The following is a 14,044-nucleotide window of genomic DNA, read 5'->3' on the forward strand; positions in this document are numbered from 1 at the left end:
GTTAAAGAAGAATAAAAAAAAATTGTAATTTAGATTTGAACGAAGCTATATATGATATGCATATCACACAGTGACTTGCACTGTAGACTCTTATTTTCATTTTAAAGTCTAAACAATCGATCTAAATCATTTAATATTTAAATAATTTTCATATAAATATATACTTATGAATCAAATTTTATAATTTTTTATAATTTATTTTTTATTTTTATATATATAAAAAATCACTTCATTTGAAATTATGACCTATTAAAGAACACACACCTAAGCCAAAGGGAATTCGCATCCTCTGAGATATCTCATATTTTACGTGACTTTTTGAAAAAATTTCAACCGTTTGCAATATGTTCTGCGCGAATCTCAAAGCTCAAATAATACTGGCCCCCTATGTCACCCCGAATAGGCACCGGACACGTCGGTCACGCAAAATATGAGATATCTCAGAGTCAGAGGATACGCAAAATATGAGATATCTCCAGTTACTCAGATCCTCTGTATCTCCATTTCTCATTGGTGGGACCCATCTCCCAGTGGATATTCCCAAATTATTGAAATTTGTAAATGCCTCGTGAGTCGTGACAAAGAGAGAGAGAGAGATGCGCTGTTTGAGGAGAGAGAAGTGCGGCGGCTTTGATCCGGGAAACGCTATCCTCTGTGGAGGTTTTTCGTGCGGTGCTGTGCGGTGGTTTTGATCTGGTACGTTCGTTTCGGATCGGACGGGCTGGATTAAGGGTTCACCAAATGTTGATTTTTTTAAAATTCGGGCAAGATTTGATCTGGTCAGTCCGATTCTAAACAAACGGATCAGATCAAAACCACCGCACAGCACCGCACAGCACCGCACGGAAAACCTCCGCAGATGATACTTTTCCTTGATCCGGATCTTGGGAGAGTATTAATTTCTCATCTGTGCTGGTGGTAGCACGAATCATGATGCATATCCAAATGCTTAAGATTCACACACTATTTTTATTAGTCATGGACAAATTATTGATTTTATTACTCAAGATAAATGAATACATAACATGCGATGATAATTTAATTACCGTTTTCAAATAAATGAAAATTTCTTCTCAATAAAAATAAAACTTCTTACAAAATTTTAAAATCAAATCACTGAAAATGATCTCTGACGATAGTGAGCAAGTTTCTAGCTTCATGGAGTAAGAGGTGATTAAACTTTTATTTAAGTCAATTCATGACTTGAATTAATTTAAAATGAAATGTAAAACAAGAAAAGCAAATGCATGTTTCTCATTTATATGTATATCAAGGTGAGCTTTGATTATTGAGGTATATATCAAGGCATGTTTCTCATTTAAAAATACATATGTTTGATGTATCTAAGCTATAATATAATTCTTCAAATAATTCAATTTTTTATGTTCCTATGTTTGTGCGGTTAATTTTATTGTTTATCCATTTAAGTATCTTTAATATTTTGAAGACATATTTATTTGTATGCAAAATTTATGAATACAAACTAATTTTATTGTTTATACTAAGTTTAACTTTGTTTTTAATATTTTTTTTCAAACTAAATTTGGGAAAATGGATATAGTAAAATATAAGAACAATATTCAAATAATGCCTCGGTTCTTCATAACCTATACAAGTTGAACGGCTCATATGTTGTGGAGATGAAAACAAGAACAAAATTATTCAAAATTGATAATTTCCATTTATAATTGATTAGAGATAGAAGCAGGCTTTCAGATTTTAAAATACAACTTTGTAAATTTTGTATGAAAACTAATAATATAAAAATTAGTTTTACAATATTCATAATATTTTACTCTAAATATAAAAAATTTAAAAATAGATGGGATTCAGTCAATCAAGTCAATTGACCCTATTCATTGTTAGTGAATCTTCTAAATCTAACATTGTTTATAATCCGATTGGTTACAAATGCACAATGTGTTTCGATCAAAGTTAGAGTGTGTTGTACTAAAGAGTTTGGTCAATATAACTTTAAAATCTATCGTATTGATTTCAAAACGAACCCAAACCGTTGAAACCGATTTACTTTATGAGTGATGCATGTACATGCAAAATTTTGAAATTTTGAAATTAATTTTAATGCATTTATTTTTCATCAATTTTTTACCGTGACTTTGTACTACATGAATTCAAAATTTAAAAAATTTCATGTACATGCATCATCGCTCGTCAAATAGATTGGTTTCAAAAGTTTAGATTCGTCTCGTTTGAAATCAATCCGATAGATTTAAAAGTTATGTTCACCAAATTTTTTAATGATCACAACACATCCAAATTTTGCTCTCCTATTTTTACACTAATATAAATAAGAGGAGGGTTCAAATGCACCCTATCATTTTTCTCCGTTTTCAAAGTCCGAATAGTCAATCCGAACCGTTAGATGCAATCTATATATTAAGATGTGGTTGGAGACCAAATTTTACATTTTTTGGAAATTTTTTACTATTTATTAAGCCACTTTGAAAATCGCTGATCCAATGGTCCAGAAAATGTAAAATCAGAGATTTTCAAAGTGGCTTAATAAATAGTAAAAAAATTCAAAAAAATGTAAAATTTGGTCTCCAAGTACATCTTAATATATAGATCGCATCTAACGGTTTGGATTGACTATTCGGACTTTGAAAATGGAGAAAAAAGATTCGAAAGATAGAGTGCATTTGGGTGCACAAAAATTTGGGTGCATTTGAACCCTCCTCTATAAATAAATAAATATATAAAAAAGTATAAAAATATCCAATTTTTTTTTACCCCCACAAAACTCTAATAAAGGTATTTTAATACTAGTTATATTGATACTAAGAAGCAAAGACATCTCTTCGTAATTAGTCAAGCATGGTTTGTAATTCTGTATGTATGACTAATAAGTAACACGTCTTGTTAATGTAGAAATTGTCAATTTAACTTTAAAAAAATTCACAGAGCTGCCTTAATTTTTGGCGGTCTGAATATTTTTAAAAATATGAAAAAGGGTTCAATATTGTTATAATTTTTTTATTTATAGATATTATAAAAATTCAGCTGTGCTGATGTGTCTTTTACGATATTGCAACGATATAGGAGTAGGTTCAATGAACATGGGACCTACTTTAAGTTCAATTAGCTCTAACACCTTACGATTAACATTATGATCTTATACGCACGGAAATTGATACAATCAAGCACATATTTTAATACGAAGCGCACGAATCTTAATACAATCAGATGATCCCTATATCCATCGAACCAAAGTAGGTCCGATGAGCATTTGACCTACTCTGAACACTATTGCAACACCTAAGCCAATGGCTGATATCATGATATGTATCTGTGATGGGACGGACCCCATCTTGTAGTTGCCATTTTAAAATTATTTAAATTGGAATTGGATGGTGAGAGAGAGAGAGAGACGGCGGCTTTAGGCTTCCTCTCCATTCCTGATCCGGATCTTAGGGAGAATATATAACAACTCTCTTTTAATTTCTCATCAGCACGAATCATGATGCACATCCAAAATAAAATATAGCAAAATTTATTGATAAATGTAAACACAGCCAAAAACACGCCACATGGATTGACTGGTCTAACGGTCAAACAGTTATTGTGACAAACAAACAATGCTGTTGCTACTTACTACCAAAGACCACAGAAAATTGAACAATGCAACGCCGACTGAATCATGTTATATAAGGTACCTCAAATTTTGAGTTTGAATCCGGACACTCCAACTCTTGGGTGTTCGGTTTGGTTCAAATGGAATTAAAATTGACAAACTAAAGTTTTACTTGATTTTAAAAAATTAAACCGAATTGAATTGACCGAACAAACCGAATTAAATTTTGATTTGTTCAGTTGAACCAAAATAAAATATTAGTCATAAAAATAAATACCTTTTTTTATTGATTTTTAATTTTTTTTTGAAGATAAATTCAAAATTTTAGTTTAGTTTGTTTTAACCGGTTTTAAACTGAAACAAAGAATATACATTATGTTGTAATTTTTGAATTTTTTTAAATGTCTAGTTCAGACTAAAGTAGAGTTTAAAATTTTCAGTCAAGTTTTAAAATTTCTAAACCAAACTGAACCAAACTGATCTATTTAATTATTTAAATCTAATTTTTGCGAATCAGGTTAACACCGATTAGACCAACACCGATGAACACCCCTATTTCCTGCTTGGACCGGATTGGCTCGAATTCTAATTAGACAGTCTGGATCCAAACTGTAAAGTTTATGTTACTTCAGGGGTATGACTCAAGCCAGCTAAGTCAAGTGTGAAATGGAAATAACAGGTTAAGTGTACAGATATGAAATGAAAGGAAATAACAGAGATGAATGAGACTTGCTAATAATACACATTTGAATAACTATAATCCAGTCCAAATCCAATCACTATAACCAGTTAATACCCAGTTCATTTCCCTCAGGTAACAGATTATTTTAGATACAACGGATCTCTTTAATATTCGTGCGGATTCTGATCGGATGATTCAGATGTAAAACAAAATGTGAGCTACCGTAGAAGAAACGAATTCACACAACAGATCATATAGCCAGGCAGTAACTCTCAGGTAACAGATTATTTGAGTTTAGATCACAACCGGTTACCAGACAAGGGTGTCATCATTATTCGTGCGGATTCTGATCGACGGTTTATATTTTAGTCAATAATTTACGATACCTTAGAGAAGATGAATTCATGAAACACATGATATAGCCAGCCAACAACTCTCTCTCTCCTCTCTCTCTCCTCTTCCCCCTTCTCTCTTTCTCTCACCTCTCTCTCTCTCTCCTCCTTGGCGCCGACATGGCTGACGATACTGTAAGCCCTCTCTGTCTCTCTCTCTCTCTGTTGTCTCTCTGTCTCTGTCTGTCCATCTATTAATCTATTTTGGGAGCTTTGGAAAGAAATTAGGGTTTGTAGATCTGAAATTTCGGTGCTTTTTTATGAGGTGAGATTTGGGGCTCTAGGTTTTCCAGATCTCCTTCTGAGAAACCTAGTCAGGCCATGGAAGCCGGGCCCCACATTTCAGAGACCACCGGTTTAGCTGTCTCGGTGCCTCTCTCTCTCTCTCTCTCTCCCCCTTTCAAAGAATTGAGCTAATTGTTGTTTTGTTTATCGAATTAATTTGGGATTTAGGGATCTTGCATGTTGTTTCTCTTAGTTAAATAAATTAGGCTAATTTTACTAATGTGTGTATATATATTAATCTGGAAATATTTTTTTTCCATTTTTTCAGTTTAATTATTGTGACTTTACTGTTAATTTGTTAATTAATATAGCTGTTCTTTGAACTCCATATCATAACTTTCTACTTTAGGTTAATTCCGCGAAACTAGTACTTTAGGTTACTGTAATTTGCGAAATTAATTTGTTCCCTATCAAATCAAAACAAAAAAAGAAATAAATTAAGTGTTCTTGTTTCGGCGCCGGGGAAGGGGGGGGGGGGGGGGAGGGGGAAGAACTGTTTTGATTTTGTCTTTCGTAATTTGTTGCATTTTTCTTACTTTCAGACCAATTTCAGCTTGTTAAAATAGTTATTTTTCTTACTGTATGGTGGTGTGCCGTTCGATTTGTTAATTAATATAGCTGTTCATTGAACTCAACAAATCATTATTTTGGAATTAATTTGTTTGATCCATATCATAACTTTCTGCTTTAGGTTAATTTCGCGAAACTAATACTTTAGGTTACTGTAATTTTGCAAAATTATTTTTTTTCGCATCAAGTCGAAACAAAAAAAGAAAGAAATTAAGTGTTCTTGTTTCGGGGCGGGGGGGGGGGGCTATTGTTTTGATTTTCTCTTTCTCAATTTGTTGCATTTTTCTTACTGTATGGCAGTGTGCCGTTCGATTTGTTAATTAATAAAGCTGTTCTTTGAACTCAACAAATTATTATTTTTGAATAAATTTGTTTGATCCATATCTTAACTTTCTACTTTAGATTAATTTGACAGAACTGAATATGTGTTCCCTATCAAATCAAAACAACAAAAAAGGGATATTAAGTGTTCTTGTTTCGTGGGGCGGGGTGGCAATTTCAGCTTGTTAGTTGAATGAAATGAAGTATAAAATAACTATGAAAAATAATTATTGGTTTAAGTTGGTGTTAATTTGTACCATCAGTTACTAATTATATAATTTTTGCAGCAGCAAGCATCGGTAGTAATGGGAAATGATAATCTAAGTGGCCATATCATTTCTACTACAATTGGAGGCAAGAATGGCGAACCAAAACAGGTCTCTTATAATACCTCAAAAATCGAAAAAAAAAAACTCAAAATGTTTTCAAATGTTATTAATAGATTTTGATCTTTTGTTCTCTATTTCTTGTAGACTATTAGCTACATGGCAGAGCGTATTGTCGGGAGTGGATCTTTTGGAGTTGTTTTTCAGGTTTAAATTTACTTTTCTCTTCTCTGTTAAATTTCTTAATTTAAATTTTAAGGGTCAATTTCATGTATACCCCTCAAAAATCTTGAAATCGCATATTCCACCCTCTAAAATTCATAATATCATATGTGCCCCTCCCAAATTTCAAAAATAACAAATTTACCCAATTTATTACCCTTTTTTATTAAGAAAGCAGAAGTAACATGCGGGTAATTAATTTTATTATTAAAAATAACGGTGAATTTCATGTATACCCCTCAAAAATCATGAAATCACGTATTCCCCCTTCTAAAATTCATAATATCATACGTACCCCTCCAAATTTAAAAAAACAATCAAATTTACCCAATTTATTACCCTTTTCTATTAAAACATCTGGGTAATTAATTTTATTATGAAAAAAATTTAGGCGAAATGCTTGGAAACGGGTGAAACAGTTGCAATAAAGAAGGTTTTACAAGATAGGAGATACAAAAATCGCGAACTCCAATTAATGCGCTTGATGGATCACACAAATGTTATTTCGCTTAAACACTGTTTCTACTCTACTACTACCCGAGATGAGATTTACCTCAATTTGGTAATGGAGTTTGTGCCTGAATCCCTTTCTGGAGTTCTGAAGCATTATACCAGCAGCAACCAGAGGATACCCCTTATTTATGTCAAACTCTACGCTTATCAGGTTAGTTTTTTCAGTCATTTCATTTTTACCAGACCAAAATTTATATTTTTTAGAATTTTTTTACTAATTTTTGGACTGTATTTATGAAATTTGGTTATGATGCTTGATTGAATTTATGTTGGAATACAGATATTTAGAGGGTTAGCGTTTATGCACAATGTTGCGGGAGTTTGTCACAGAGATGTGAAGCCTCAGAATATACTGGTATGCAAAATTGTGACATATATTTCATGTTGAAATTCACTTTTTGTATTTAATGAATCAGAGAGTTAGTACTAATGCACCCTCTATTTTTTGTATTCACAGGTGGATCCTCTCACTCATCAAGTCAAGATCTGTGATTTCGGAAGTGCAAAAGTTCTGGTAAATAATAAGTCTCTATTATTTAATCATAGTTATTATAGTTGATGTTGTTATCTTTATTATAATTCAATTGTTATGAAAATGTACTTGAATGCCAAATTTTACATTTTTTTATTTTTTTTACTATTTTATTAGATAGGTCAAGTGATTTCCTACCTATCTTAAAAAATAGTAAAAAATTCTAAAAATGTAAAATTTGACATCCCAGTACATGTTTATATGAAGATCATATTTTACATGGCCTCATTCTTGTTATCTTTATTATAATTCTATTGTTATTTATGATCAAGAGGGTAATTTAAGGAGAATAAAATTTGCCCTAACTTCCAAAATAAAGTAAATTATTTTACTTCAATTAATCTGGTTCTTAAATTCTTAATTAATTCGTAAATGTTTGCTTTATTTTGATGTAAATAATTAGGTAAAAGGAGAACCGAACATATCATACATATGTTCCCGTTATTACCGTGCACCCGAGTTAATTTTCGGTGCCGAAGAGTATACTACTGCTATTGATGTCTGGTCGGCTGGTTGTGTACTCGCTGAACTACTACTTGGGAATGTAATTTACAGTTTTACCCCTTTGTGCTTCTTTTCTCGGAAAATTTCTCCTTATTTAAATAGAAAAGTAAATTTTGGCAATGAAATTTGCACGTTTACCCCTATTTTGCTTCTTTTCTCAGAAAGCTTCTCATTCTTTTAACAAGGGAAGTGAAATTTTGGCAATGAAATTTACACTTTTACCCCTATTTTGCTTTCTTTCACGAAAAGTTTCTTATTATTTTAATAGGGAGTGAAGTTTTGGCAATGAAATTTACACTTTTACCCCCATTTTTGCTTCTTTTCTTGGAAAGTTTCTCATTATTTTAATCAGGAAGTGAAATTTTGGCAATGTAATTTACACTTTTACCCCTATTGCGCTTGCGAAATTTTCTCATTATTTTAATAGGGAAGTGAAGTTTTATCTTTTTTTTTTACAGCCGTTATTTCCTGGAGACAGTGCAGTGGACCAGCTTGTGCAAATAATCAGGGTATTTTACTTCTTCTTTTTTTTACTAAGTTGTACATGAAATTACGCATGCATTTGATTTATTTTGGGAAAATTAATTTTTTTTTTTTTGTTCTTTCAGGTGCTAGGTACACCGACCCGTGAGGAAATAAAATGCATGAATCCAAACTATACAGAGTTTAAGTTCCCTCAGATTAAGGCGCATCCTTGGCACAAGGTTTGTTTGCAATTGCTTTCCCTTTATTTTATTTATTCAGTAATTATGTTATCACCATTAAGTAATGTCTAATTATCTTTCTTGTGGTTAAATTTCAGATATTTCACAAGAGGATGCCACCTGAGGCCATAGATCTTACCTCTCGCCTTCTCCAGTACTCACCAAATTTTCGCTATTCTGCTGTATGGTTCTTGTTCTATACCATTTATATATATATCAACTTTTTAGTGATATAGAACACACATTCTTGCCTTTTGATTGTATATATATATATAGAGAGAGAGAGAGAGAGTGACTAATGTGCATTCGTATGCATATGGCCCGATATGCATACGGTCCAAATTTGAAATTTCAAAATCCAAAACATCGATCCGTACCGTTCATCTTGTTCTCCATATTAATATGTGCTTGGAGACTAAATTTTACATTTTTCTGAATTTTTTTACTATTTATTAAGTCACTTTGAAAATTGCTGATTCAATGGTGGCTGCTGATTTTACTGTTTTATTAAGCCACTGTTGGATCAACAATTTTCAAATGCATATCGGGCCATATGCATACAAATGCACATTAGTCACTCTCTCTCTATATATATTAATCTGTAAACAAAGCAACACTATCTTTTATGGGTTGCTTTAAGATTTGTGCTTAACCGTTCAGATTTTGTCAGGATCAACTAAAAATTTGATAGATCTTTAAACTTGGGTAGATAAAAAAAATCAAGATTTGATGTACTAGAATTTCAATTTTGTTATTGGGATGAAAAATTTGTTATTTAAATGATCTGTTAAACTATTTTTTTTATAATCAATCCAGTTGGAAGCATGTGCACACCCGTTTTTTGATGAACTGAGAGAGCCAAGGGCCCGGTTACCTAACGGTCGTCCCCTTCCTCCCCTCTTCAATTTTAAACAGGAGGTAATTAAAATCTCAAGTTTTAAAACCTGTTAAACATAATCTTCAAATTATTGCAAATTTAAATTAGTAAAATAATTTGGTTGATTTTATATATGCAGATAGCGGGTGCTTCACCAGATCTACTGAGCAGGCTGATCCCAGAGCACGTGAAGCGACAAACCGGTCTAAATTTCATGCAAATCGATGCCGCCTTGAAATAAACTTCTTAGAAGAAGAATTATATATCTCGTAAATTACCCAAGTTTATAAAGCAACAAATTGTCTCATCTTTTGGAAGTTCAAATGGGCAGAAGCCGTAAGAGGTAGCCCGAGTTTGCACCGTTTTCTCATCCAAATCTTTATGTAAATTATTATATTATTATCATCATTGTTACCATCTTTTAATTTCTATTGTTATGTCCTTTACCTCTATATATTATTCCTATCTTAGACCCTTTCTATGGTTAAAAAAATGTTGGTTGACCCACTTTCTAGGGTTTTCATACCAAGTCTTAATGGTACTACTACTGCCTAGGGTATTTGTAAGCAACCCCCCCACCCCCCGAACCCGAACCAGTTTAAATTATTGGCGTAAAATTGTACTTTCTAGTTGAGAAAAAAACATTTTCCCTCTGTATTTTGTACTATGTTTGAATTGACTAGTGGAGATTAATTAATATACACTTGTATGATTATTTAGTGCAATGATTATTATGTGCTCATGTTTTTATATTTGTTGGTGCTGGTACTTTGTTCTTTGATTGCCTCCTTTTGATGCTACACATTATATTATTTAGAATGTCTTTGATTATAAACTAATCTGTAGTTGCTTTCCATAATATATTTTATTTAGCTACTAATCCTTTTAGTGAGCACTTTTCTCTCTTTTTGTTTTCCCCTTTTTTATTGAATTCGTATCTAATGTGGTACTGGAGTACCGGACTGTGTAGAATGAGATCTGAGTCGTCTGTTTTATTGACACGAATCTTAAATCAGACCACTTTGCAATTCAAATTGATTTTGGTTCGTTTGAGAGTAGTCTGTGTGGTAGAATTCGGATCTCCTCAGTACTGGACAAGGGGATCTTTTAGAATTACTAGATTCAGACCGTTCTTTTAACTTTGCACGAATTTTAAAGGGGACCTCTATGGTCAATGAGGCATTGGATTGAGTTTGGTTTGATTGGGAATTAATGCATGTGGATCGTAAAGTTGTGGGTCCTACTGTTGAATACTTGAGGGAATACTCTTTTTTATTTGGGGCTATACATTTTTCTTCATTGATTGTGATATTTTTAAAATTTGGTTTCCCTTAAGATGATTGCATGTGGGAATATTCTTTTTTTATTTGGGGCTATACATTTTTCTTCATTGATTGTGATATTTTTAAAATTTGGTTTCCCTTAAGATTATTACATGCATTTATTTTTAATTCTTTTTTTTTTGTGGCGTCGTTGTCACTGGTAGGTGCTACCTGCCCAGTGGTTGCAAATTTTATCAAGTAATGTACTATCAACCAATTTATTTTGACAATTGCAAGAATCGACATTAAAATTCATGATGCATATTCATGTTTCATTACGATACATTGTATAATTCTATCAATGTAATATGCGTTATTTTATAATGTGTTTACTATATTTATAAATAGGTACAAAATCAATTGATCTAAAATTATGGACCATCCGAAAGTAATAATTTTTGACCTATCTAGAATAGTAAAAAATATATAATTTTATCTAATGTTATATGATATCCGATCTGTATGTATTCGTCAAATATCCGATCTGTATCCGAAAAATAAAAACAGATACGAATATGATTTTACCACTATCCAACCCGTATCTGATCCGTTTGCACCTCTAGGGAGCAGAATTTTGAATGAATTATCATGCAAGTTTTACTTGATTCTTATTACGTAAGTATTTCTAAATTATATAGATGTTGTTTGCGATATGTTCTTGTATATGGTAGAAGAGCGAAAACTCATCAACAAAATTTCATTTATGTATTTATTATTTTCATAGAGAAATTCATAAAAATAAGAGTAAATCAACAGACTTAAAAAAATAAACTTATATTTATATTTAGTTTATATGTATTTTTAAGTCTACAATGAGATTTCAGAGTAAATCAATGAAATTTAGGAACTAAAAATAGATTTTTTTTATGGGTTGTAATGTTTCTTTTTTATTTCAAGAATGCATTTTATAAATGCACAGTAAATACAGTAGTTTTATTAAGTTTCTTGTAAAACCAAATTATAGCTAATTCTTGTATAAAAGTTAATAATTAATATTTTTTGTTATATCATATATATATAATGTACGAAATTAAACTATATTATTTTAAGTTTTGTTGGTTATATTTTTAATCAATTTAGATCATGTACGTTTATGATTCTAAAAACACTAAAATTAATTGTTCATGCGTAAATCTTTTTTTTTACATGTGCATAAATTTATTCACACAAAATCAAACATATACATCAAATAATATAGAGTTTGGCTAGTATAATATCAGTATCATTTCAACCTATATAACACATACTCTAAAACCTATCAAATCGACTTCACACGGTAAATCCAAACCGTTCAAACCAATCTACTTCATTAGTTGTGCGTTTACATGCAAAATTTATAACTTTTCAAATTTATTTAGTATTAAGTCAAGCGGTCAAATGTGTGTGTTTTTAAATTAATTTTAATACATTAATTTTTCAATATTTTGCTGCTTGATTTGATACTAAAATAACTCAAAAATATAAAAAATTTGTATGTAAACGCATCACTCATGATGTAAATCGGTTTGAATGGTTTGGTTTAGTCGTTCGAAGTCGATTTGATAGGTTTTAGAGTTGGTGTTATATAGGCTGAAATGACACTGATGTTATATTAGTCAAACTCAATAATATACATATACATATACATATACATACACACACACACACACACACACACACACACACACACACACACACATATATATATATATATAGAGGTAGGCTAATATACAATCGATTGTTCCTGAGGTTCCGTACAACCAAGTCATTTTCTGATTTGTAAAGTCCAAATGATCGATCCAAACCGTTCATCTTGTTCTCCATATTAATATGTGCTTGGAGACCAAATTTTACATTTTTCTGAATTTTTTTACTATTTATTAAGCCACTTTGAAAATCGCTGATCCAACGGTGCCTTAACAAAACAGTAAACCAGAAGCTACCGTTGGATCAGCGATTTTCAAAGTGGCTTAATAAATAGTAAAAAAATTCAGAAAAATATAAAATTTGGTCTCCAAGCACATATTAATATGGAGAACAAGATGAACGGTTTGGATCGATCATTTGGACTTTAAAAATCAGAAAATGACTTGGTTGTACGGGACCTCAGGAACAATCGATTGTATATTAGCCTACCTCTATATATATATATATATATATAAAACATATCTTTTAGGAACACAAAAATTAGCTTATGAATACATTTAAAGACATATATAAAGTGAATACTTAAGTGATGGATTTAAAACAATTTTTCTTCTAATAAATGGTTCATAATTTCTTAGTTTTAACCTGCATCGCTGCTTCAACCAAAGATAAAAGCACGGGTATAAAAGAAGAATAAAAAAAAAAATCGAAGAAAAATAGTTTGATATGACCTTAGTTCTAGGTTTGAAAAATATGCTGTGACATACATTGTTTGGCATGCTGCCATGTCGACACGACACGGGTTGACACGTGATGTGTCATGTCAATACGTATCTGTTAACGTGAGCATGGTATCTCAAAGGCAAGGTAAGTGCGGTGTTGACATGCCATGCCATAATTTTTTTTGCCAGAGCCAAAACACCAAAAAAAAATTAACAAATAGAAAAAAAAATAAGTTCTAGAATATTAGAGGTAAATAATTTCTATGAAATTTTCAAATATTTCACTATTTTACAATCTTATTAAAAAAATCAGTGGAACTAAAAAATATGGGATATTTTCTGCGAATAATTCATGATTTTGGCACATGCCATATTTTACCATGATTTTGATACATGCCATATTTTAATCGGTTATAAATCGAACCGTAAAAGCTCGATTTAAATTTTAAAACTAGTTAGTCTTAATTGACCTAAATTTTTAAACACATCTCTTGTCCGAGTCAAATATTTAAAAAAAATCAAAAATTACGACATAATATGCATTGTTTGGTTAAATTTAAAATCAAACCAAACAATTTTTAAATTAATATTTAAAAGAAAAGAATTAACAAAAAAATATTTATTTTTATCCTATTTCGGTTCAATAGAACAAACCAAAGTATACTTCAATTTGTTGAGTTCGGTTTGATTTTTGTAAACTAAATAAAACTTTAATTTTTCAATTTTAATTCAATTTAAACCGAACTGAACCGATGAACACCCCTACTCGCTCCCTATGCTTGTCTTTAATTAGCCTCCAACTGTTTACCACAAATTGCGTTGTTAATTTTAAATCTAAAAGAGATACATCTCTA

The 14,044-nt window shown here is 31.2% G+C and overlaps 1 protein-coding gene across 2 annotated transcripts; it reads left to right on the forward strand.

Moving 5' to 3' along the window:
- The first annotated feature begins 4,654 nt into the window (after positions 1-4,654).
- Positions 4,655-10,245, forward strand: LOC144549186 (shaggy-related protein kinase eta-like). Of its 2 annotated transcripts, none has more exons than XM_078297919.1 (12): positions 4,655-4,801; positions 6,130-6,219; positions 6,316-6,375; positions 6,782-7,054; positions 7,184-7,258; positions 7,361-7,417; positions 7,839-7,979; positions 8,398-8,448; positions 8,548-8,643; positions 8,742-8,825; positions 9,460-9,561; positions 9,660-10,245. In XM_078297919.1, exons 1-12 carry the CDS (start codon positions 4,787-4,789, stop codon positions 9,759-9,761), a joined length of 1,146 nt encoding a protein of 381 aa, XP_078154045.1. In that variant the 5' UTR covers positions 4,655-4,786; the 3' UTR covers positions 9,762-10,245. The 2 variants fall into 2 exon arrangements, with proteins under 2 accessions (XP_078154045.1, XP_078154044.1); XM_078297918.1 differs by having other exon boundaries at positions 4,778-5,035.
- Positions 10,246-14,044: the final 3,799 nt, after the last annotated feature.

This window comes from Carex rostrata, chromosome 34 (assembly GCF_964058835.1).
Source record: "Carex rostrata chromosome 34, lpCarRost1.2, whole genome shotgun sequence".
In the NCBI taxonomy this organism is placed as follows: Eukaryota; Viridiplantae; Streptophyta; class Magnoliopsida; order Poales; family Cyperaceae; genus Carex; species Carex rostrata.